The sequence below is a fragment of the Panthera pardus genome, unplaced genomic scaffold, assembly GCF_024362965.1.
Source record: "Panthera pardus isolate Hobbes unplaced genomic scaffold, ASM2436296v1 HiC_scaffold_24, whole genome shotgun sequence".
In the NCBI taxonomy this organism is placed as follows: domain Eukaryota; kingdom Metazoa; phylum Chordata; class Mammalia; order Carnivora; family Felidae; genus Panthera; species Panthera pardus.
In genome coordinates, this window is record NW_026526810.1 from 94,880,890 (window position 1) to 94,907,927 (window position 27,038).

At 40.5% G+C, this 27,038-nt stretch overlaps 1 protein-coding gene and 1 pseudogene across 1 annotated transcript; one reads left to right on the top strand and one right to left on the bottom strand.

Annotated features, from left to right (window-relative positions):
* Nucleotides 1–26,456, bottom strand: TBPL2 (TATA-box binding protein like 2). Its single transcript, XM_019451334.2, has 7 exons — nucleotides 26,154–26,456; nucleotides 22,782–23,242; nucleotides 21,616–21,703; nucleotides 19,209–19,300; nucleotides 12,556–12,723; nucleotides 7,896–7,990; nucleotides 1–77 (listed from the first exon to the last, which is right to left on the bottom strand). Exons 1-7 carry the CDS (start codon nucleotides 26,454–26,456, stop codon nucleotides 1–3), a joined length of 1,284 nt encoding a protein of 427 aa, XP_019306879.2.
* Nucleotides 23,569–24,030, top strand: LOC109268205 (40S ribosomal protein S15a-like; annotated as a pseudogene).
* Nucleotides 26,457–27,038: the final 582 nt, after the last annotated feature.

The window sequence follows — 27,038 nt, forward strand, 5'->3', positions numbered from 1 at the left end:
TCAGGCTTTTTTAAAACCCTTTAGAATAGGATAGATGTTTTCAAATGCTTCATAGATCTCAGAACGTTCTTTGGCACCTATAAAGAAATCCAAGTTTATATAATATTTAATATAAAAATACCAAAATTGTTTTAAGAATAAAATTTCATCTGTCACCTCCAATTACCTTTAATATGAAGATATCTCTTTAGGTTTACCTGAGAAGTGACATTTTGGTAAATACAAAAGAATTTGGTGAGGACAGCCACATTCCCATGAACACATACCCTAGAGCAGAGCTTTCTAGTACTTTGCTGTGTGGGTGTATCAGTTCATCTTTAGTCTCACAGAGTATGAAATATGGAATGTTATCTCTCAGCATGCCATGAACATGACCAGAGAACATGACTTTTGTCAGCACCTGTGGGCACTTAGCTGCCAGCACAAGGGACTTCCTTGGATCCCCTCATGTCTAGTTGACACCTTGATTCCCTAATATTGCCTAACAGAGTGAGACAAACTGCAGCAAAAATTTTACATTTCATTGTATAAGGAGAGATTATTAGAGGAGGAAAACTGTGCCACTGTCACTCCTTAGAGTCTGCAGTTTCAAGGATGTTTAATTGTAACTGTCCTAGGGATTAAAATGGATAAAAACATGAATTAGACAAGGTCCCTACCCTTGAGAGACAGCAGTCAGGCCCTGCTCATCTATCTCTCACCACCACTCACTGCTACCAACTGCTTCCACCTTCAAAGCTATTCAGGCACATTGTATTAAGGGTTCTAGACTGGTAGTACTTATGTTCATATGGAGCTCTCAGCTAATTGGGAAACTATTATCTGCTGTCATTGGCAGGAAGCAAGTTAATTCTCTTATTAGCATGAAGAGAACTGGAAAATAGCTTACGCTGATAAAGACTCTTCCTGGAGAACGTAAAATGATTCAGCCACTGTAGAAAAGAGTTTGGCAGTTCCTCAAAAATGTTAAGAATGACCAGATGACCCAGCAATTCTACTCCTGGGTATTTGTCCCCAAACTGAAAATAGATACTCCAACAATATGCATGCACACATGGATTCCTTGCAGCATTATTCCCAATAGCCAAAAAGTGGAAACAACCCAAGTGTCCATCAAAAGAAGAATGGATAAACATGTAATATACACATACAATGGAATATTTTTTTAATGTTTGTTTATTTTTGAGAGAGAGACAGAGACAGAGCATGAGTGGGAGAGGACCGAGAGAAAAGGAGACACAGAATCTGAAGCAGGCTCCAGGCTCTGACCTGTCAGCACAGAGCCCGATGCGGGGCTCGAACCCACAGATTGTGAGATCATGACCTGAGCCAAAGTGGGACACTCAACCAACGGAGCCACCCAGGCGCCCCCAACAATGGATTATTTAGCCACAAAAAGGAATGAGGTTGTGATATATTCTGCAGTGTGGATGAACCTCAAAAACATTATGCCAGGGGTGCCTCGGTGGCTCAGTTGGTTAAGTGTCTGACTCTTGGTTTCGGCTCATGCCATGGTCTCATTTTGTGAGATTGAGCACGGTGTCAGGCTTTGCACTGACAGCTTGGAGCCTGCTTGGGATTCTCTCTCTTTCCCTCTTCCTTCTCTCTCTAGCCTTTGTCCCCCGCGCCTCTCTCGGGGGTAGGGAGGAACAAACATTATGCTAAGTGAAAGAAGACAGGCACAAAGGATAACATACTGTATGATTCCATTTATACGAAATATCCAGAGTAGGTAATTCCACAGAGGTTGCCAAGGGCTAAAGGGAGGGAGGAATGGAGAGCAAACTGCTTAAGGATATGGGATTTTATTTTGGAGTAATGGAAATGTTTTGGCACTCGATAGAGGCGGGGTTGCACAAATTGTGACTATACTAAATGTCACTGAATTATTCACTTTAAAGTGGTTAAGTTTATATTATGTGAATTTCACCTCAAAATTTTAAAAAATGTTAAAGAATCAAAGATGAAGTCCTTATAAGCTTAAAAAAAATTTTTTTTTGAGAGACAAGGACAAAAAGTTACTTATTCCAAGGAATTTACTGCATGTGAGTCTCCACCCTCAAAGACTTGGGGTGGGGAGAAGGAAGGGGACGAGGGGAAACTACTGACATGGGTAACAGAAACTCTGTACCTTTGGGGCAGGAAAAATCCCTTAAGCCTCAAATTTTTGTTACAGCACTAAGATTTTCATTTCTAAAGTGGTTGTTTTGTAGAAACCAAACAGTGAGTTGGGGAAACATTTATTAAAAAAAAAAATTCTGCCTCTGATTTGATGGACTTTTTCCCCCTTTTAGGTACATTTGAATGTGAAAGCTTTCTAAACAGGAGACAGTAAAGTATAGTAGATACAGCAAACACCCACTCACCCACCCATTCAGCCTCCATCCCCACCCACCAAAATCAAGGTTCTTTTTATATTTGAGAAATGGAGGATCTAGGTCCGACATTCAAGATAACTATGTACTTCAGTTTTTCATAACGCTTAAAAATCATACCTATGGGAATGCAAGCTGGTGCAACCACTCTGGAAAACAGTATGGAGGTTCCTCAAAAAACTAAAAATAGAACTACCCTAGAGCCCAGCAATTGCACTACTAGGTATTTATCCAAGGGATACAGGTATGCTGTGTTGAAAGGACACATGCACCCCAATATTTATAGCAGCCCTATCAACAATAGCCAAAGTATGGAAAGAGCCCAAATGTCCGTTGATGGATGAATGGATAAAGAAAGTGTGGTATATATATATATATATACAATAGAGTATTACTCAGCAATCAAAAAGAATGAAATCTGCCATTTGCAACTACGTGGATGGAACTGGAGGGTATTATGCTAAGTGAAATTAGTCAGAGAAAGACAAAAATCATACGACTTCACTCATATGAGGACTTTAAGATACAGAACAGATGAACATAAGGAAGGGAAACAAACACAATATTAAAACAAGAGAGGGACAAAAGATAAGAGACTTAAATATGGAGAACAAACAGGGTTGCTGGAGGGGTTGTGGGAGGGGGATGGGCTAAATGGATAAGGGGCACTAAGGAATCTACTCCTGAAATCATTGTTGCACTATATGCTAACTAATTGGGATGTAAATTTAAAAAAAAAAATCATACCTAAGAGGATTTTCAAGCGCCAACAAGTTTAGCATTCTGGCATCCCCTGAAGAGCAAAACACGCCCGTTGCCCAGGAGGGAACAGACATTGACAGTGATCATTATTTTATATGATAGAATAACATCAGTAGACACAAAAGAGCTTTTTTTTAATACAATTTCTTTCATTTCCTATGTGGAAAATGAGGCCTAAGAAGCTGAAGTTCCCCTGAATCATGAATAACAGCTATGGGTGAAGACCTCACGTATCCAGTGTCCCATCTAAAAGTCACCAAATAAACTTTGCCAGCAGTTGTAACTGGGTATTTCAATGAGGGGATTTGGTCAATCTAGTCAAATATTTCCTCGCTGAAATATTGGTATCACAACTTTATGGGAACCCAAATTGGTCCTCTAGTCCTATTAATCTATTATCAGACATCCCAATTTAAAACACCAGGCTCCAATTAGGTGCCTGGCCTCTCCGTCTTTTCCTGCAGGAGAAAATGACCACCACTTTTGGGGATAAACACCGTTCCTGACCAGGGTGATGGAGGAGGAAATTCTGTGGCTGTCATAATGAAGAAAGGACTGGCATTGAAATCAAACTATATGAGCCCAAATACCAGCTTTACCATTAACTAGATTTGAAATCACAGGCAAATTGTTTAACCTCGGAGTTTCCATTTCCTTATCTGTAAAATAAGGACAACAGCCTTCTCAGAGGGCAGCTGAAAGCATGACATGAGTGAATGTTGTAAGAAGTCCTCTGCAAACCATATCATTTTATAAAATCTAAGCTATTTTTACGGTCCTAGGAGAATGTGCTTCAGGGTTAGGGACATTGGGATGGCTGGCTTGTCCAAGTACACATAGTTTATCATCTGGTTCTGTAAGAGCCAGTGGCACATAATTTGTCTGTCTCCTTTCCCCAGGGCCGATTCCGGCCATGGGTGAGGCAGTGGGGGGAGGGTATTATATTTGCTTTCCCGTCCAGTATGTGTAGCTGGTAGTCACCTGAACTTTATGAAATATCTACCATCTGTAATAAGGTTTAAAAGTTCATTCCTACCCCTTGGCCAGCCCAAATATCAATTTCCAATACTACTTAGATTTTCCAATTCTATTCCTACATCAGGGAAAGTCTTACAATTTGTTAAAAATAGCATTCAACCCTTCAAAGTACACATTTTACAGTACATACTAACTTGCTATTGTTGGGGGATTCCTGGTAACCACTGACAGGGATCTTGTTATCTCTCTGGCCTACTCACTAATAAGTCTTGCCATTTCTATGTTGCCCTCTGACCTCCTCATTTCCAAGAATTGCTTGATTGAGAGTGACCCTACATAACAAAAACCCAGCTTCTCAAGAAGTCCATTATGCTAGAGGGAAAGAGATACATGTGAGGCATTTTAGACCATAGACCAAAGCCTCTTTAGACTTCATATTCCTATCATCAGGGCAAGGCATCACAGCAAAATTCCAATCATTCAATGCTAGGGGAAAAAATGAGACTGGGCTTTCACCAAGGGAATAACAGCTAACATTTATACCACATTTACCATACACCAGGCACTGCTTTTCTGCCTCCTCGCATTTAGCAGGTATTTTCTATGGCCACTGGCCTTTACATATGTGGAAATCAAGGTGGAGAACTTAAACTCACCCAAGGTCATACAGCCAATAAATGGTAAAGCCTGGGTTTGAATTAGACCATTGGTTTCCAGAGCCCAGCCTCTTAGCCACCACACCTGCTGCCTCTCACCACTAAAAGTATTTCTCTTTCCTTCATCTGACAAGAAGGAAAAGGGAGAAGGTACCCCCCAAAACCACAGGTGTTTGCACAGACATCCAAAGAGCTGAGGGACAAAGCGAGTACCTGAAGGTGGTGGGCACTTCAGTTAATACATCTCATCCTCCCCGCTCCCCTTCACAAAAGTGATGATCTACATCTTGCAAGAATGGAGAAATTTAGCTTTGTTTGTTCTACATGCTGAATGTGTAACAAATTTTAAGGGAAGTGTATTGCATGGTCTTCAGTATAACGTGTGGACAATTGTTTATTTGTGTGATTTGAAACTTGTAGCAAATGTGTACCTACAAGTTTTGTTTGTTTTAATTGGGGTAAGTAGGAAAGCTGGTTTTAATTTTTTTTTTAATTTTTTTTAACGTTTATTTATTTTTGAGACAGAGAGAGACAGAGCATGAACGGGGGAGGGGCAGAGAGAGAGAGGGAGACACAGAATTGGAAGCAGGCTCCAGGCTCTAAGCCATCAGCCCAGAGCCCGACGCGGGGCTCAAACCCACGGACCGCGAGATCGTGACCTGAGCTGAAGTTGGACGCTTAACCGACTGAGCCACCCAGGCACCCCAAGCTGGTTTTAATGAAAGATATTTAAAGAGATTTGTTTTTGTGTACTCCTAATAAAGATTTAGCCTATTATAGTACTTGTCAATTGGCACTGTTAATAAGACTGATTAATAATTATATAAGCATGTACATGAAAGTATCTTCCAAAGGTCTTGAAAAGTTTGTCCCCTCTATATGTAGGGCATATGTAGGGCATATATAGTACGGCATATGTTTGCTCCAGTATTTATACTATTCAATTTACTTGGCAGACTTTCCCCCTTTCCTTTAGGATATACAGAAGTAAACTTCAGTCACTAGGAGGTCTTCATTATTTTAGACTCTAAATTGGCAGCATCTGAGAAATTATAGCTTTGCTGTATTCAAAACGTTCTTGAATTCCAAACAGGCTTTCCTCACTTTGAAGACACATTAGTTGTTACAGTAAAACAAACTATAAAACTTTACTGAGAGTTCTAAAAGAAGACTTAAGAACAGAAATTCCATGTTTTGGGATGCTGAGTGAGGACTTCATCATTTTTCCCCAAATTAATTCAGGTAATGCAAAAATCTCAAATTTTTTTAGATGGGACAAGATTTTGTAAAAATTCTAAAGCTTATTTGGAAGACTAAATATTCAAGAGGAGCTAAGAAGCAAACTGAGAGGGGAAATTGACCCTAGCAGAAATAAAGACCACTAAAATTAAGGCACATTTATACCACAATAGTAATATATACAATAGGATTATCACAGAATTCTGGAGCAAAGGCAAGACTAGAGAACAGAACCATATATAAAGGTCAAATGGAATGATCACAAATTAAGAATAAGTAGAGTAATATGCAGTGGTAAGATGGCTGGCTGGCTATGTGAGGGTGGGTCCTAATTACTTTGGCCCCTGCTATATAAATTTGGCATTCATCTTGGAACAGAAAAGTAAAATATGTAAAAAGTAAGACAAAATTAGACAAGAGTAGCAAACTTCAGTAGAATGGTATGGAAAGAATCTCAACCATTTACCTCAAGAGTTTAAAAAACCCTTGTTTATGTAAAAATAAGTCAACTGGAAAAAGCCATAAGCATAAAACAAAGAGTAATTACTTTTAATATTATGGCAAACTCATACAAATCCTTAGGGAAAAAATAATAAAACACTAGACAAAAAAGATTAAGTCATGTACACAATGTCTACAAAAGACAAAATGCTATTTCTTGACTATCTTAGAAAAGTCATCAATTTGTTTCTGATTGCCAATGTAGTTAAAGCAATGAGATCATTTTCACTTATAAAGTAAAAGTTTTTTTATGCCATTTTTGTTTTGAATATTACTGAGGGTTGATACTTAAATCATTGCTGTTAAGAACATAGAATATGGGAGAACTATATTGTGTATCCCTTTAAAAAACAATTTGATAATTTGTATTCAGAACCTTAAGAGTAGTCATATCCTTAAACAAAAGTTCCATTTCTGAGCATCCACACTAACAATATAATTCTCCACACATAAAAATAGCCAAAGTCTGTGCCATTATAAGCAGCAAACAAAGAAAGAACATTTAAATGCTTGGCAATGGAAAATAAGTTTGATATGATAAAGTGTGAGAACAGAAGTAGGAAACAGGCTGTTGGCCAAATCTAGTCCTGTTTTTGTATAGCGTGTGAGCTAAAAATGGTTTTAAATTCAATGGCCTAAATGATTGGGGGGAAAAAATCAAATGAAGAAAAATATTACATGACACATGTAAATTATATGAATTATATTAAATTCACATTTCAGAGCCCTTTCCTTTAGGTAATGCCTATAGCTACTTTCATACTATAATGGCAGAGTTCAGTTGTTGCAACAGAGACCCTATGGGCCACAAAGCTTAAAATATTTAGTATTTGGCCCCTTACAGAAAAAGGTTTGATGACCCCTCTGTTAGAACATTTGTAGCCGAGGAACACCTGGGTGGCTCAGTTGGTTAAGCCACTGACTTCAGCTCAGGCCATGATCTTGCGGTTCACAAGTTCAATCCCTGCATTGGGCTCTGTGCTGACAGCTCAGAGCCTGGAATCTGCTTCAGGTTCTGTGTCTCCCTCTCTCTTTGCCCCTCCCCTGTTCACACCCTGTCATTCTCTCTCTCTCAAAACTAAACATTAAAAAAAAAAAAAAAAGAATACTGTGCAACTCTTAAAAGTATTCTAAGAGGATGTTAAGGATGTTAAGATAAATATACATATAAAAAGAAAATAAAAACATGAAAAAAAGTTATATCATTTTGGATATTGAGACCAATGGGTGATGTTATAATCATTTCTACTTTTCATTTTTTTCCTCCAGGTGTTCTACAATAGCAAGGCTTTATAATGGTGAACAAAGCTATTTAAGAGGAAAAGCAAAGCATACACACAGCTACTGAATTTTAGGAAAGTCAGAAAATAATCTTAGAACTCACCTGTCAACACAACTTTTCCAGATACAAAGATAAGCAACACAATTCGTGGTTTTACCATTCTATAAATAAGGCCAGGAAAAAGTTCAGGTTCATAACTGTTAAGATATAAAAGGGAAAAGTTAAAAATAGTACTATTCAACCACTTTCCCATAATATTCAAGACCCAGAATATTGAAGCTATTTTACCAAGAACTTTTGGCCTTTTTTTTTTTAATGTTTGTATTTACTTTTGAGACAGAGACAGAGTATGAGCAAGGGAGGGGCAGAGATAGAGGGAGACACAGAATCTGAAGCAGGCTCCAGGCTCTGAGCTGTCAGCACAGAGCCCGATGCGGGGCTCGAACTCACGGCCTGTGAGATCATGACCTGAGCTGAGGTTGGACGCCCAACAGACTGAGCCACCCAGGCGCCCCATTGGCCATCTTAATAGAAGTACTCTGGAGTGCCGTAGGCAATTTCTTACGGTAGAGTCAAGAACAAAACTCATCTTTGGTCCTAAGATTTTTTCAAAGTGCAGATCATCCTAAGCTATTAGAAATTAAGATAACTTAGGGCACCAAATTTAATGTATTAAAATCTTCTTGGTTAAATGTTTTCCATCTTTCCAAAAAAAACCTATCAATAAAAATACATAAATGTGTTTTCTAAGTTTTCCAAGTTTCTCAATAATGAGCACATTTTATACACATTTATAAACTGCTAAAGCTAACAATTTTAGCAGATAGAACCTAAAAAATTCTCTAGACCACTATCATTTGTCTCTGGAAAGGTGCTGTAAAGAAAACTAAACTGTCCCAAGTGTTAAAAATTTAGGATTTGTGGGGCACCTGGCTGGCTGGGTTGGAAGGGCATGGGACTCTTGATCTCAGGGTCGTGAGTACAAACCCCACGTTGGGTGCAGAGATTACTTTAAAAAAAAAAAAAAGAAAAACTTTAAAAACTTTAGGATTTGTTCCTATAAATGGTAACTCAGTTGTATTTACTACCAAATGTAGAAGGATGATAGGGCTAAGAACTGCTTCTCCAGGCTCCGGCAGAGAGAAGTAGAGACTCCTAGAAAAGTCTTGAAGAGACTTCAAAAAAGAAGTCAAAAGTTAAGAGGAGGCTGAGGAAATAAAAGCAACAACTAATGAAGAACAGATATAAGAAAAAGAAGAAATTTGACAAATGAAACACAACACACATAAATCTTTGCATTTAAAGGGTAAATCCAGACCACAGAGAAAAACTCCATTCCATTCTGCAATGAGTAAGTCTCCTACAACAGCAGATGTGAAATCTCTTATTGGTACTAGAAAGATGCACTGCAGTGGTGAGACCATTTGCTGAAGTGTATGGAGGCTGCTATGGGTGGACTTGTCTTCCTAGGACATCACTCTTCGTGCAGAGAGCCTGTTAAGACTTTATTCACTTACCACTTCTCAACCCTGGGGAGACAACGATACTGGCGGGAACCCTGGAAAACTTGTATGGGAGCTATGAAGTTCTAGCCAAGAAAGTGAAAGCTAGGGGCACAGAAGAAATGTTTCCATTTCCCCTTCCAACAGAATCTTAGCATTCTAGAAAGGAAACAAGAAAACCAAAGTCTTCAGTATATAAATGACGGCAAACTGCAATTGGCTTTCAGAACCATAGTTTTAAGATACCAGCATAAGGAACTTCCAGTAAGATATCTACTTCATTTTATTTATTCTCTGCCTCATTTCAAAGGAAGGTTAAGGCCAGGGGAAAAGAAAAGAGACTTGGTTAGAGACAGAATTTTATGAGGATAAAGAATAACTAACACTTGCCAATCTCTTAGCCAACCCAACTTCAACTCATCATTCAAGTGTTGGCTTCAGTGTTACCTCCCATAAGAACTTTGACCTCCACATTCCCCCCACCCTGTGAAATATCCTGCTTAATGGTACCATAGCACTCCAAGGGGTGTTCACCCTCATAGTTACCATATTAACTTTAGCTTCTCTGTCTTCCCTTTAAGACAGTGAGCTCCATGAGGGCAAGGGACCATGGCTGTAATGACTGTCATGATCACCATAGCATATGCTACCCGGTAGCCTCCTAGATATTAGTCACTTAGTATTTGTTATCACGATATCTTTGATTTAGAAAGTAAAGGAAGGGAGAACAATGTTCAGAGAAAACTGGAAACAACTATGGCATAGAAATGTTGACAGAGGAGGTGTCCAGTAACTAGGGGATACTTACGGTATCAGATGCTGATACACAAATTTGTAGATCCAGGAGAATGAAAAGAACTTGAGGTTTTAACATGGGCAAACTTCACCTAATAATTACGACTGGTATATGCCATGGTTCCCTGACAGGGTTGCAGACAATTAAAGAGAGGTCTCATTTTAAAGATACAAACCTGTTGAAAAAGAAGTGTTTTCATGCCTCAATGCCCTCAGTCCACACATTGGAGCTATAATCCATATCCTAAGGGTGGAGCCCAAGTGGCAAACTTTTGGAGGAGACAAGGATAAGACTAGAAATAGATAGTAGTGGGAATATAATGCAGGCTTTCTGGCTACGTTAAAAAAAAAAAAAAAAAAAAAGATGGATGAGATCCTAAAACTGCTTTGGAAGGAAGACAGAACAAGTAATGGACCCACTCCAAGTGGCTGAAATCAGTGCATAGGAGGAGTTCTCATCTTCCCCTACTGGCAATTTTATCTTTCAGAAAGCACAAGTAGTGACAAGGGGTACTCCTACCCTAGACTTAAATCTGACCTACAGGGGCGCCTGGGTGGCTCAGTTGGTTAAGCGTCCGACTTCGGCTCAGGTCATGATCTCACGGTCTGTGAGTTCGAGCCCCGCGTCGGGCTCTGTGCTGACCGCTCAGAGCCTGGAGCCTGTTTCAGATTCTGTGTCTCCCTCTCTCTCTGCTCCTCCTCTGTTCATGCTCTGTCTCTGTCTCAAAAATAAATAAACGTTAAAAAAAAAAATTAAAAAATAAATAAATAAATCTGACCTACAAAGACGACAATGTTGGTGAAAAAGAAATAAAGTGAAATTTGGGAGAAATTGTACACATCATTTTAGAGGCCTAAATGGCCAGAAAGCAGAGTGGTAAGTCTAATACAGATATAGAATCCAGGCAGAGATCTTTCATCAGAAAAAGTTGGTTGAGAGACAAACCAGAGGCCCATGGTTGAGAATCTGGAAGAAAAGATGCCTCATGTGTTAAGAGATTCTTAAAAACAAAGCTTTGCTATTAATCTACAACCCTTCCCAAGATTGAAGAATGAGAAAGGCACCTAAAAAGGCAGTGTTTCCTGCATGGGGTGCTTCACAGTTGAACTCAATGGTAACATCATAGGTATCCAATAAGCATATGTTGAAAAAAATTAATGCAGAGGAAAAAGGAAAATACAGTCAAGGGGAAATCAACATAGCCTGAAGAATATCCTAAAAGCTAAATCTCAGAATGAACTGAGATTTTTGAAAAACTAGGAAAAAACAAAGCAATTTTTAACAGCTGTTCAGACCATGTCTGAAAAAGAAAGCTAACAAATGTCAGAGACAGCACAGCTATAGGATCCCTATTCACTCTGTAAATGCGAATGATCACTCGAAGGCGAAGCATCTGTGATTCTAAGCAGCTCACAGGGCCTTGGCCAGGTATATATGCCCCAGGGCAGGGGGCTTTTTGGTGTTGACCAGTCAGCCTCCATCACTGCCGAGGGCCTGAACAGGCTGGGAGAAGCACCAATGCAAGTGAGGAAAGCAGACCTGGTACATTTGCTGTTGAGCTGGGAAGTTACATTTGAAGAAGCAGGCTAGAGATACTCCCAGGACTCCACTAACGAACAAATTGTAGGGTGGGAGCCATAGCTACACACATGTAAAACCCCCTCAAACTCAATAGGACAAAAACTAGGTAGGACTGCCTTCATAGAATGTGCTAGGCCATTCTTTTTCCATCTTCTCTCTGACCCTTTCTCCCCTGCCAGTCATCAGCCCCTTCCATCCTGCCTACCCATCTCATACTGCTTCTTTCCCAGCCATCGCCACCACCCCTGCCAAGCTGAGTGTGCCTGTTTCAGAAATCTGCACACTAGGGAGTCTCAAGCCTCTGGCAAGCAGTACTGACATCACCTGTGAGCCTGTTGGAACTGCAGATTCAGGCAAAAATCAATGATGATGCAGCCTAGGCAGGAAAGTGTTTGGTTTTTTTTAAATGTTTTTATTTATTTTTGAGAGAGAGAGAGAGAGAGAGACAGAGCATGAACAGGGGAGGGTCAGAGAGAGAGACGGAGACACAGAATCCGAAACAGGCTCCGGGCTCCAAGCCGTCAGCACAGAGCCCGATGCGGGGCTCGAACCCACGGACCGCGAGATCATGACCTGGGCTGAAGTCGGACGCTCAACCGACTGAGCCACCCAGGCGCCCCAGGAAAGTGCTTTAATAAGCTGTCCAGGTGATTACTATGCAATTTAATTTTGAGACCCACTATTTCAGAAGATTGAATACATACAGTAACCAGTAAAGACTTAAGCACAGCATCTTAATCCTTTTACCTACAGTCTTAAAAAAAAACAAAACAACAACAAAAAAAGCACAACACTTTCTCTGAAAGATACACTATGTAAGCAGCCTGCCTGTAATACAACTTCAATACCTCGGGAAACTCAGAAAGTTTTATAACCGTCATACCTACTGAACTGCTGATGGGTTAACACCAAACCTTCCAGCCTGATGGGAAATCTCACATCACAGCTTCCAACCATGTTCTGTATTTTAAAATCGAGGAATCTGGCCGGGAACCCAAGCTTCTGCACCACACGAGCATACTTCCTCGCAGCAAGTCGAGACTGCTCTTCACTGGGGAGGGGCAAATGTATTTAAAGAGGTCTTAATCACCATGTCCCCTCTACTGCTTGGGCTGTGTTCACACACTTCCCTGATTGTATCTTTAGCATCTGTACCATGTTGGTCTTTCAATGTATACTACACACCTATAGATGCTGAGGACAAGGACCAACCTCCCCTACTTTTGTCCCTAGCACCCAGTAAAAACCAAATTCAGAAACACATTTCCATCTTCATTTGTCATCTTACACATATAGGGTATTTCTCTCTTTTTAATTGTTTTTTAAATCTTTATTTATTTTTGAGGGAGGGAGAGAGAGGGAGAGAGAGAGAGAGAGAGAGAGAGAGAGAGAGAGAGAGAGACAGAGCATGAACAGGGGAGGAGCACAGACAGAGGGAGACACAGAATCTGAAGCAGGCTCCAGGCTCTGAGCGGTGAACACAGAGCCCAATGCAGGGCTTGAACCCAGGGACTTCGAGATCATGACCTGAACTGAAGTGGGACACTTAACCAATTGAGCCACCCAGGTGCCCCTATTTTTCTCTTCTAATTGTTTTAAATGCTAGAAGATAAAATTAACTATTTCACTGGTTTCAGAGTGTGTCCTCAGACCTGTAGCAGAATCAGCACCTTGTTAGAAATGCAAAGCCTCAGGTCCCAGCCTCAAGCACTCTGGGGTTGGGGCCCAGCAGTCTATGTTTTAACAAGCCCTCCAGATTCTAATGCTCAGTCAAGTTTGAGAACCATCCATCTGGTCTAAAAGTTTGTGTCCTGTAGATGGGAACAACAGCAACAAAAATTCGGATACATGCATACAAAAAGAAAAAAAAAAATCAACATGAAGTAAGAGGTATGCCAATTGGGTAGCAAAGACAAGATATCAGGACCAGGTTCTTTATGAGACAAATTATATATAATTTGTTTTTGGTTTTTTTTTTTAGCACAAAAATACCTCAAAACCTAACAAATTTTGCTCAGGCTTTCTCACAGAATTATCACTCAACTCACACCCCATATGAGAAAGGAAGAAATTTATTCCACTTTGTGGCCATATTCTTCTAAGTGTTTGTCCTGCTCCAGCCTGAAATCCACGTCAGAGAGTGTCAAGTCTTGAGAAGTGAGGCTTTATTTTTCATTACGTGCTTTTCATTGGTCATTGGCAAAACAAAACAAGGAGTCTCAGCAGGGGTTGTCAAACAGAATGGAAACCTGGTGGGTGAACCATGTGAACTCCACCCTCATCTTTATGTTGAAAATCAGAAGCACCTGGAAGAGCCAGATTGAACATTTGGACCAAAGGAAGCACTCCATTCTCTTTCCTATCTAGAGCCTTCACAACACTGCCCCTCTTAAGTGTATTAATTACATCACATATTTCACTCCACATTTCTTCTCCTCACCCACTTCTACCTCCTGAGATGTCCCTGCCAAGGCCGTGTCTCCAAGTTAGCAAGGAAATAAATACAGTCTCAATTTTGAAAACATACATTTGCCTAACTGGCTGTATTGCTGATGTTTCCCATAGTGCTGATGTTTATAAGGTCAAAATTTAAGAGTTTGGGGAGCCCTGTAGTTTTGTTGGAAATCAGCTGTCAATAGGACATAGAAATTCCCAAACAACTTATGGTTAAAGTCTACATACATGTTCTTGTACAAACATTAGAAAATAGAGTAAGAACCAGTCGTGGTGACACTGATTAAATTGTCAGTGATAACCACTGATTAAATTTGACGTTTGTGTACTTTCCCTGTGCAAATACAGGTAACCTTCACTAGCAAACTCCAATAATTACGACTAAAGAGAAGAGGTTTGGATAAATTTTTGGAGATAATTCTGATAGCTCTTAGACTAACCAAAATTTCACAAATCTCTGTTCAAGACTCAAGAACCAAATAGATTTGGGGAAGAAGTATCTCATTATCTGAACTCACTATCTGAATTTTCACCATTAGATTTTGGCAACCAAATAAATTCAGATAGGGAAAGATACTCATGAAAGTGTGTGTAATATAAGCATACTTTAAAGTGAAAGTTGGATAATAAACTTACAATTTAGTTTCCTGTTCCCCTACAGCGTAACACAATGTGACATCCTTCCAACTCAAAATGTGTATGTTTTAATAGCTAAATACAATTTAATGATCTAATCAAAGATTATCAGGTATTTGTCTCCCCCCCCCCCTTTTAAACAATGCTGAAATGAACATCCTTGCAGATACCTTGCAGAGTTGTCCAATAAGGACCTAAAAAGGGGAGATTTATAGGGGTGCCTGGCTGGCTCAGTTGGTTAACTGTCCAACTTTGGCTCAGGTCATGAATTCACAATTCATGGGCTCGGGCCTTGTGTTGGGCTCTGTGCTGACAGCTCAGAGCCTGGAGATTGCTTTGGATTCTGAGTCTCCCTCCTGCTGTTCCTCCCCCACTCACACTCTCTCTCCCAAAAATAAATAAAGATTAAAAAAAAAATTTTTTTAATGGGAGACTTCTAGGTCCAAGAATACATGGATCAACAGAAGAGACAGCCCAGAAATTTACCCAGATACATATAAAGAACAGGTAAAAACAGGTAGGGGAAAATATGGATTAAGAATAGATTTGTCACATAGATACAAAAATCCTCAACAAAATATTAGCATACCATATATAACAGTGCATTAATCAGATCATGCATGATGATCAAATGGGATTAATTCTGGGGATGTAAGAAGCATTCAATATTCACAAATCAATCAACGTGACACATGACATCAACAAAATGAAGGATAAAAATCATATGATCATCTCAACAGATGCTGAAAAAAACCAGTGGCGAAATTCAACATCCATTTTTGATAAAAAACACTCTCAACGAAGTGGGATTAGGGGACCATACCTCAACCTAATAAAGGCCATATATGAAAAACCCACAGCTAACATCACACTCAGTGGTGAAAAACTGAGAGCTTTCCCACGAAGATCAGGAACAAGCCAAGGATGTCCATTCTTACCACTTTTATTCAACATAATACTGAAAGTCCTAAACAAAGCAATCAGACAAGAAATAAGAGGTATTCATACTAGTAAAGAAGCCAAACTGTCATCATGTGCAGATGACATGATACTATATATAATATCCACCCAACAACTACTAGAAGTAATCAATGAATTCAGTAAAGTAGCAGGATACAAAATTAACACCAAGAAATTGGTAGTGTATCTGTACACTAATAAAAAAAAAGTAGAAGGAGAAATTAAGAAAACAACTCTACCTAAAACTGCACCAAAAAGAATAAAATACCTAGGAATAAACTTAACCAAAGAGGTGAAAGACCTGTACTCTGAAAACTATAAACACCGATGAAAGAAACTGAAGGTGACACAAACCAATGGATAAAAATTCCATGCTCATTGATTGAAAGAATATTGTTAAAATGTCCCTGTTACCCAAACCAATTTATAGATTCAATGCAATCCCTATCAGAATACCAACATTTTTCACAAAACTAGAATACTATTGAAATTTGTATGGAACCACAAAAGACCCCAAATAGCCAAAGCAATCTTGAGAAAAACAAAAAAAAAAACAAAGCTAGAGGCATCACAATTTCAGATTTGAAGATAAACTACAAATATGTAGTAATCAAAACACAAAAACAGCACAAAAAACAGACATTTAGATCAATGGACAAAGAGCCTAGAAATAAACCCACAAATACATGGCCAATTAATCTATGACAAGGAGTCATAGATTATAGGAGTCAAGAGTATACAACAGGGCAAATAAAGTTTCTTCAATAAATAATGCTGGGAAAACTGGATAGCTACATGAAAGGAAAAAAAAGAAAAGAAAAAGAAACTGGACCACTTTTTAACACCCTACACAAAAATAAACTCAAATTGATTAAAGATCTAAATTCAAGACCTGAAACCATAAAAAATATAGAAGAGAACACAGGCAGTAATTTCTCTGACATCAGCCATAGCAGCATTTTTCTAGATCAGTCTCCTAAAGGGAAACAAAAGCAAAAAGAAACCATTGGGACTACAAAGTAAAAACTTTTGCACAGGGGCGCCTGGGTAGCTCAGTCGGTTGGGCATCTGACTTTGGCTCGGGTCACGATCTCATGGTTCGTGAGTTTGAGCCCTACATCAGGCTCTGTGCCGATAGTTCAGAGCCCAGAGCCTGCTTCGTATTCTGTGTCTCCCTCTCTCTCTCCCCCTCCCCTGCTCATGGTCTGTCTCTCTCTGTCTCTCAATAATAAATAAATGTTTAAAAAAATTTTTAAAAACTTTTGCACAATAAGGAAACCATCAACAAACCAAAAGGCAGTCTACTGAATAAAAGAAGATATTTGCAAATGATATATCTGATAAGGGGTTAATATCCAAAATATATAAAGAACTTCTACAACTCAACACCAAAAAAATATATAAAAAATCTGTTTAAAAAATGGGCAGAGGACCTGAACAGACATTTTCCCAAAGACGACACACAGATGACCAATTGACACACGAAAAGATACTCAACATCACCCATCATCAGGGAAATAACACAGCAAAGCCACAATGAAACATCACCTTACACCTGTTGGAATGGCTCAAATTAAAAGGACAAGAAATAACAAGTGTTGGTGAGGATGTGGAGGAAAAAGAACCCTTGTGCGCTGTTGGTGAGAATGTAAACTGGTGCAGCCATTGTGGAAAACAGAATAGAGGGTCCTCAAAAAATTAAAAATAGAAATTCCATACGATCCAATAATTCCACTATTGGGTATTTACCCAAAGAAAACAAAAACACTAATTTGAAAAGATAAATGTACCCCCATGTTTACTGCAGTATTATTTACAATAGTCAAGATATGGAAGCAACCGAAGTGTCCATTGATAGAGAGATAAGGAAGATGTGGTATACAAATCAACAGATTATGCAACCATAACAAAGGATGAGATCATGCCATTTGAGAGATCATGGATGGTCCTAGAGGGTATTATGCTAAGTGAAATAAATACCATATGACAAAGACAAATACCATATGATTTCATTTATGTGTGGAATCTTAAAAAAATTAATAAAAAGCAGAGGCAGACCTAGAAACACAGAGCACAAACCAATGGTTGCCCGAGGGGAGGGGGTTTGAGGGATGGGAAAAATGAGTGAAGGGAAGTGGGAGACACAGCCTCCCAGTTATGGAATGAATAAGTCAGAGGAATTAAAGGCACAGTATAAGGAATATAATCAATGGCCTTGTAACAGCGTTGTATGGGAACAGATGGTAACATGGTATGGTGAACATAGCATTAGGTATAAACTTGCTGAATCACCTGAAACTAATGTAACATTGTGTCAACTGTACTAGTTTATATATTATATATATATTATATATAATATAAACATATATAAATATATATTTAATAACAATTATAATAAAATTTAATATAAATAACATAAAAAACACAAATATAAAAAATATTAACACCCAGTGTTGTTTGAAGAAAATGAATACTTGATGCATCTCTAGAGTGAGGAGAAATTCATACAACCTTTCAGGTGGACAATTTACTACTCATCTTCTAACACTTAGAGGGAAAAGCAGCTCCTACCATAGTTTCATGATGAAAGGATCTATATCAGTACAGGGCTGCCTCTGCAGGAGATCCAAGAAAAAAACAAGCCTTTTAAGAGTTGCCTCCTGAGCTAATGCTCAAGCTAATGGTCAAGAAGTGCCTAATTTACCTCCTTTAAAAAGTTCTTTCCATTTATATGCAATGAGGAAAATATACAATAACTACTTCCCCAGGCTTATAACAGGCTTTGTCACCACGATAGTTTTTTTTTAATTTTTTTTAAACATTTATTTATTATTGAGAGACAGAGAGACCCAGAGTGTGAGCAGGGGAGGGGTAGAGAGAGACACAGAATCCAAAGCAGGCTCCCGGCTGAGCTGTCAGCACAGAGCCTGACGCAGGGCTCGAACTCACAAACTGTGAGGTCATGACCTGAGCTGAAGTCGGTTGCCCAACCAACTGACCCACTCAGGCACCCCACTATAGTTTTTTTTTTTTTTTTTAATTTTTTTTTCAACGTTTTTTATTTATTTTTGGGACAGAGAGAGACAGAGCATGAACGGGGGAGGGGCAGAGAGAGAGGGAGACACAGAATCGGAAACAGGCTCCAGGCTCCGAGCCATCAGCCCAGAGCCTGACGAGGGGCTCGAACCCACGGACCGCGAGATCGTGACCTGGCTGAAGTCGGACGCTTAACCGACTGCGCCACCCAGGCGCCCCAGTTTTTAAATGCACCTTAAGAACAAGTTCTAGCAGCCTAGCTAAGTCCCTTCAGTTTTAACAGGGGAACTGCAAAATGACACCTAAGTCAGTATTACGTGGCATTTCATGAACTTAACTCTTTAGCAAAGTATTTTGTTCCTACTATGTGTTTTAGAACATGAATACTATCCTTCCTTGTTTTACATACGGAACTATTTGTCTGATAACAGTGAAGGTGGTTCCGCATACCTTTTGGCTCCCGTGCAGACCATTTTCCCAGAGCTAAATATGAGGGCTGTGGTCCTGGGCTCTCGGATCCTCATTATGACAGCAGCAAACCTCTATACACAAAAGTCAAAAGAACAATTAGCCTCTGCCAGGATATAACACTATTCCAATTGAAAAGCTGAGCCGGACATGAAATCGGTCTTGAATAAACTGATTCTGGATGGGAAAGGGAAAAAATGTCTGGGTCTATTCTCCCCGTGCTAATGCTAACAAAAACAATCATGATTCTAAAATGTACTTAGAAAAAACAGGTAAGAATAATAACAATAGAGCTAAAATTTGAATGCCTGTTATATTTCAAGCCCAATGCTAAGAGGTTTAAAAGTTTTGTCACCTTTATCCTCATGCTAGGTCTCAACTGAGTCCATGATTATCACCATTTAGTGCACAGGGAAACTAAGTGGTTATTCAGCTTCCAGCATTACACAGGGAATGGTAAGGTTGAGATTTAAAACCATGACTAATTGGATGCTGTGTTTTTTTACCTTGAAATACTTCCTTCTTCTTTCAAAGAATATTTGGGGAGGGGGAGAAGTATGAGGTATGTTACAGGCTTGCCAAGACTCTATAATATACTAGTAGCCACTAGTATATATATAAATATATATATATAATATATATATTTGTCAAGTTCTTGCCTACCATAGTAGTTCTCGAAGTGCGGTTCCCCCACATGAGCAGCATGGGCAAGCCCTTCAGGTGGTACTGATGCAAGGGAGGGCTGCCACACTGACATGTCACCAAAGACCTGCTCCTCCTTCTGGTCCTACACACGCACTCCCTTCTCCTGCTCTCATCTTCCCCCATTAAGCCAGGAAGGAAACCGGGGTGGGTAGTATGCAAGACTGCAGGTTCCCTGGGTCAGAGCTCCTCCACAGAACCAAGGTGGGACTAGAAATTTCAGATTTGAAGTGTTGACAGAGAGTGAAAGAACCCCGAGTCAGCACCACACAGAGCCGATTGAATCTTGTGAATGTTTTCCAACATTTAAGGTGATGCCCTCACCTTAAGGTGAGCTATCTTAAGATAGCTCAAGTGCCAAGCCAGAATTTCTCTGGCTATCAAGTCCAAGTTTGGATAGATCCTATACACAAAAATAAAATGAGGGAGCACTGAGCATGATGGGCAATAAAATATGCTTAAAAATGCTGACTTAATAGTGTGGTCAATCATGGATGCAGCCGTACGAATCCTAGCTTATCATTGTGTTTCTGTGCTCATCATAGCCCCCTACATGAAAGGGGAAAAGGAAATATCTGGGTAGTATTGAAGTACATTTAAACTCAGATGTCAGCAAGAACACTACCAAAACAGTAAAAACAACTTAATCCATACATAGCTGATGCTCACAAGGTCCGCTGGGTTCCTCTGTAGGAACTCTGTACGGCCTTCTATGTAGGAACTTCTGTGCGGCGTTAGATACGCCATAAATCCTCCACCACCCAGGATGGTGAACTTCTCCCCAGTAGGCACCAGATCTTACTCTGTACTCATAAGTACAGAGACCAGCAAATTACTAAGTGTTGACTGAATGAACAAACCTACTTCTTAGGTTGATAGGCCATTAAAAATCAGATGCCTCGCCTTGGCAGGACACAACAAAGAGTAGACTTTATTAAACTTTGAGGGAAAAGAAATCCCTGACTCCTACTGGAGTAAGTAGAAGCTTGAACTTCACACTTTAAACAATTCAGCTTTCTCAAACAAGAGAAATTGTAATAGGAAAAGTACGTGTCAGGTAGGTGGAACAACATTTAGAAAAAACTATTTCCAGAAATATGATGGCATTTTAAGAAAGTTAGCATCCTTGCAGGCTCAAAGTGGTCATACTGAAAAATCTGTTTGAATGACAAGGGAAAAATCTTAACTTTTAGGAACCGCTCAACCACTGCTTTACTCAGCACAGGGAATGAGGTTATTTTTTATAACTTCAAAACAGACAATGAGGCAATTAATCCCTTGAGTTGTCAACAGTTCTGCACTAACAATTTTTTTCCTGTTTTAAAAACAATAACAAAACGGGGCTCCTGGGTGGCTCAGTAGGTTACGTGTCCGACTTTGGTTCAGGTCATGATCTCACAGTTCATGGGTTCGAGTCCCGTGTCAGGCTCTGTGCAGACAGCTCAGAGCCTGGAGCCTGCTTTGGATTCAGTGTCTCCCTCTCTCTCTGCCCCTCCCCCGTTCATGCTGTCTCTCAAAAATAAATAAATGTAATTGAAAAAAAATTTTTTAATAAAAAAACAATACCAAAGGAATGAGTCAATAACATGATCATATGAAGTAAATCTAGTATATGTACTGCCAAAGCAAGCACTGAAGTAAATCTAAACAGAAGCTAATTGTTGAATGAAATACCGAGAAATCTTACCTTTGGGTTATACTCTGCATTTTTTGCATGCAAAGCTATTTTCTTCAGATCCAATTTACAGGCCAGGTTTACAGTGGAAACTATATTCCTGAAGAAAGAAGTCAACTTAGAAAATTACATCAGAGGGGCGGTCGGGTGGCTCAGTCAGCTAAGCGTCCGACTTCGGCTCAGGTCATGATCTCGTGGTCCATGAGTTCGAGCCCCGCGTCGGGCTCTGTGCTGACAGCTCAGAGCCTGGAGCCTGTTTCAGATTCTGTGTCTCCCTCTCTCTCTGACCCTCCCCCATTCATCCTCTGTCTCTCTCTGTCTCAAAAGTAAATAAACGTTAAAAAAAAAATGGAAAAAAAAAATTACATCAGACACAAGAAGTAAAAAAATTAAAATGTATTAACTTCCTCATCTCATAAGTATCTATTAGCAACTTCCTAGAATTATTCTCAATGTGAAATACATCGTATCATGAAGAACTCTAGTAAAATGTAAAAATTCCAAAGTGAAGTACTAAAATAGTTTTTTCTGTAATGTCGTGACTAGCTGAATAAAAGCAAGCTTTAAATCTTTTTCAAAACCATGTCTCAAAATAGCAAGCATAATCCTAAATCAATTTGCAAGTTGAATCCAATTTTACATCTTTATATTCTTTGTGTTTATCCTACCCCAACCACAATTCTCAGCAATTACAGTGCTCTAGTATAAACAATATAATCCTTAAGAATGTATATACTAACTCTTAACCCTCTCTTAGGAGATCAAGAATTGGTACTTCATTTAACAGATAATCAAACTGTCAAAGACACAATCCATTAAAAACTGATAAAAGAATAATAAGGCACTTGGGTGGCTCAGTCGGTTGAGTGCCCGACTTTGGCTCAGGTCATGATCTCACGGTTTGTGAGTTTGAACCCCGCATGGGGCTCTGTGCTGACAGCTCAGCCTCCTTCGGATTCTGTGTCTCCCTTTCTCTCTGCCCCTCCCCTGCTCACACTCTGTCTCTCCCTCTCTCAAAAATAAATTAAAAAAATATTTTAAAAAAGAATAATTAAATCTAAAATTCTCTTCCCCACACTATTATTCTGAAATTAGTTGTCCTCACATTCAAGAACATAAACGGTATAACCAGGAGCTCACCCATTAAACACACACACACACACACACAAACAACTTACTGTAGTTGAGGCACAATTCCAGAACATTCTGAAACAGGGGTCACTGGTGTCATGGGAGTTATGGACATCAGAGGCGTGGAGTTTGGTTTCTCAGGAGAGGGCTGGTCTGAGTCAGCATCACCAGGGTATGCTTGTGAATGGGACTTTGACAAAGTGCTGTCACTGATTAACCCCAGACCAATGTCCTGTTCTCTGGGTAATGACAACCTACTTTGCTGACTTTGAGTTTTACCATTTTCTTCGATGTCCTGCTTGCTTTTAATAACACTCTGGTCTTTACTTTCTTGGGTAAGTTCATCTGGTAGGAAGCTAAGATCCACAGATGAGAAATGGCCAGATGCTCCTTTGACTTCTTGAAGATGTGCATTAAACACAGTCTCTGAATTGGATGTATTAGGTATGTACCCATCATCAGGTACAACTGGGCTGAGCAGCGGTGACCTAGGTGCAGCAAGATCATCCTAGGCCATTTCCAAAACAAAATGCAAGAAACAGAATAGCACGTCACACCAAAAGGATACCACTACAGCTAGCAGGCAGCAAGTTCAAGATGCAAAGCAATCCAAGATAGCTTCTAGTCATTCCAAGCCTCCTTCCATAAGGTATCACTAAGTTATATTACAGAGTTATAGCACACTTAACAGAAACAGGAAAGTAGATCTTAAAATGCAGAGACAGCATTTTTCATAAAATATTTTTCCTACATTAGATCCGTAGGAAGTTACCACTGTAATTTTATAATAAAGGAAACAGCAATCATACTCTAAATTGTGTGTACTCTGAGTCCTCTTTCTGTGCCTCCATAATGGTGTGCATGAATGTCCTAGCAGAAACTCTCAAGAGCATGAACAATGTTGAAAAGAGGAGAGGCAAACACCAGGTCCTTATTAGGCCATGTTCCAAAGTCCTCAACCAGTTCCTAACTATGATGATGAAGTATGGTTACATCGGCGAATTTGAAATCATTGATGATCCCAGAGCTGGGAAAATTGTTGTGAACCTCACAGGCAGGTTAAACAAGCGTGGAGAGATCAGCCCCAGATTTGACAACTCACAGATCTACAAAAATGGCAGAATGACCTCCTCCCATCCCACCAGCTTGTAGAAAAGAGCTTGGTTTCACTGTACTGACAACCTCAGCTGGCATCATGGACCATGAAGAAGACAGACGAAAACACACAGGAGGGAAAGTCCTGGGATTCTTTTTCTAGAGATGTAATATATACGTGCAAATAAAATGCCTCAATGGACAAAATAATTTTTAAAACTTGTATGTACTTTGAATAGATTTACTGTATGCCGTAAGTTGATTATAAACTTTAGTTAATTTAGGTATTTTTTAGAGTTTTAAATTCCTATTTCAAAGAGAAAAGTGAACAAAGTTTAAGATGGAGTAGTGAGTGCTAATCAATACTCCACTGAAGACCTAAGGTTATTCCTTCTAGTCAAAGGAGAGATGAGTAAATGTTCTAGTTTCATGAATTTACAATAGGAAAACAGTTATTGAAATTTAAATGACAAGAATAGTTTAAATCAATGTATTGTATTTCCAGCCCAGGGAAGGCTGTTCAACCTCTATTAATATCAACTGAGGGAATGAGGTGTGCAACTGAAGGAAACAGCTAATGTAAAATTCATGCGCTTTTTTATGGAAAAGAATCGATTACCTTGATACATGCATTGCCACCTGCTTCGCCCAAGTTGCAGACCTACATTCTAGACTTTGAGCACTGCTTGCAGGATAACCTCATCCGTTAGAAGATCAGACTTATAATAAATGAACACTCATGAACGTCTCATGTTGGATCTTCTTGGTGACAAAGCTACCTCGAGCTAACAAACTGGTTAGATCCTACTGAATTGTTCTGTTACTCTAAGTCCAGCAGATGGCAGGGGTGGCTAATTGTTCAAAGAAAACACTTGTTTAGAAGAATGCAGTCATTCTCTTGAAATAAGATTTTGCACTATGTTTCATTTTGAATTATGTAATTCTCCCCATTTACCCTCACCCACAGGTGGACTTTAAGAAAAGTGAGGTGAGGACAATGGCCTGGATTCCTCCCCATTGTTTTATTGGCCTCTCCTTTACTAGCTGGAAAGGATCTATCTCATCAGCCAGTTTACACCAAAGCACTACTGTCTGCAACACTCTGGGGTCTCCCTCCCCTCCTTCTTCCCTCAAGGCATTTTAGCTGGGAGGAAGCTCCCACCCAGGCAACCCAGCTTCCTGAGGCAATGCCAACAGGATATCCAAGGAGGATGTTTTATGGCAATGGAAGCTTGACAGCCTCCTTTCAAGTTTACCCTAGGAACACACTTTAGAGGATGTACTTACAGCATATTCACGGCATCTTTGGCCTTGCATCAGAAGAAATGTTTTGTTACACTGTCTTTGCAGAACCATCAACTCCTCTTTCTAGCATGGGCTTTCATTTGCTATGTGAAACGCTGAGGCTTCACTACTTCTACCTCAGTGCTAATTGTCTTCTTTTTAAAAATCCCCCTGCCCCCGAAAGTTGCCCTTTTGCCTTTCTTTTTGAAGATTCCTTGCTCTCTTTTCTTCAATAAAAAAAAATTAGGGGCGCCTGGGTGGCTCAGTCGGTTAAGCAACCAACTTCGGCTCAGGTCATGATCTCACTGCTCTTGAGTTCAAGCCCAGAGTTGGGCTCTGTGCTGACAGCTCAGAGCCTGGAGCCTGCTTCTGATTCTGTGTCTCCCTCTCTCTCTCTGCCCCTCCCCCACTCAGGCTCTGTCTCAGAAATAAACATTTTTTTTTTAATTTAAAAACCTAGATGCCTTCCATAAAAAAAAAAAACAAAAACAAAAACTTAACTGCGAACTGAAAGAAGCCACAGGTGTTTCCAATTCAAGTTTGGCCACCCTTGTCTGTCCCCCGCCCCCCACTCCGCTGACCACCAACTCCACCCCTAGCCACCTCGAGGCTGTTTTTTTGAGGCCTGTTCTTAGCATCCAAGGCTGCTACCCCCTTGAAAGTGTACTATCAACGCTTCCCGTGTACGTTTGTCCTAGCAGAGACAGTTTGGAACCAGGGGTCGCTACTGGAGACACAGAAGCAAACTCTCCGTGTCTGCGTCTTTATAACCGTGATGGGGCCATCGAACCATGGCTCCGGAGTCACACTATGCCAGGTTCCACTTCTGGTTGGCAACCGTGGCAAGTTATTCCCCCTCTGGAAGCTTCTATTTTTCAACATAAAGAGGAGGACAATCAAGCCCACCTCTTACGGTCGCTAGGAGTTCTTCATTAAGCCTTCATTAAGGCAAAACCCTCTGGGCTGGGGACTGGGCGCTCAGCAACCCGGCGGGGACGCGCTTTGTCCTCTGGGACAGTGGCGGCAGCTTCCGGGCTCACCTGGGCGGTGCACTGGTCCAGGTAGAGCTCCAGGTACGTCTGCTCCTCCTCCATGGGTGGAGGCCCCACCGTTAGGAGAGCTGAGAGGCGGGAAGGGGGAAGCGCCCAGGCGAGTTGAGCTGCAGCTGAGCCCGACTGAGCGCGCGTGGCGCACAGGCCATTTATCAGCCCCGCGGGCGCAAATGGCGAGGCGGGGCCGAGCTGGGGGTCGGGGCGTGAAGGGGCTGGGCAGGGGCCCCTCAGGTCCCTCCCCTGGGCCTCCGCCTCCACCCGGTCCAAGCCGCTGCAGACCGTGGGAGCCATGTGAAGAGCCGGGGAGGGCACCCGAACTCAGCCGCCTGCCCACGGGTCACTAGAAGAAAGGGAGAGAGGGGAGCGTGCGAGGAGACCGCAGGGAAGGGGCCCTCGCCTGGGTGCAATCACCGCACTCCGCCTACAGCTGAGAAGCCGCTTGGCCTGCAAATCTGGAGATTTCCTCCAGTACCTGCCAAGGGCTGCCTTGCCCTCCAAAGGGCAGAGGTCTCCGTGTTAGCAGCAAAGGATGTGAAGCTTTGAACATAAGGGAAGGGAAGGGAAGGAAAAATAAGACAAAAACAGAGAAGAAGGCCCCATAAGGGGCTCTTAAATACAGAGAACACATTAGGGTTCCAGAACACATGAGGGTTGCTGGAAGGGAGGTGGGGGCGGGGGTGGTGGGCTGAATGGGAGATGGGCATTATTAAGGAGGGCATTTTTTAGGGATGAGCACTGACTGGGTGACATATGTAAGATGAATCCCGGGGTTCTACTCCTGAAACCCAGACTGCACTGTATGTTAACTGACTTGGATTTAAATGTAATAAATAGATAGATAGATAGGTAGATAGATAGATAGAAATCAACTAG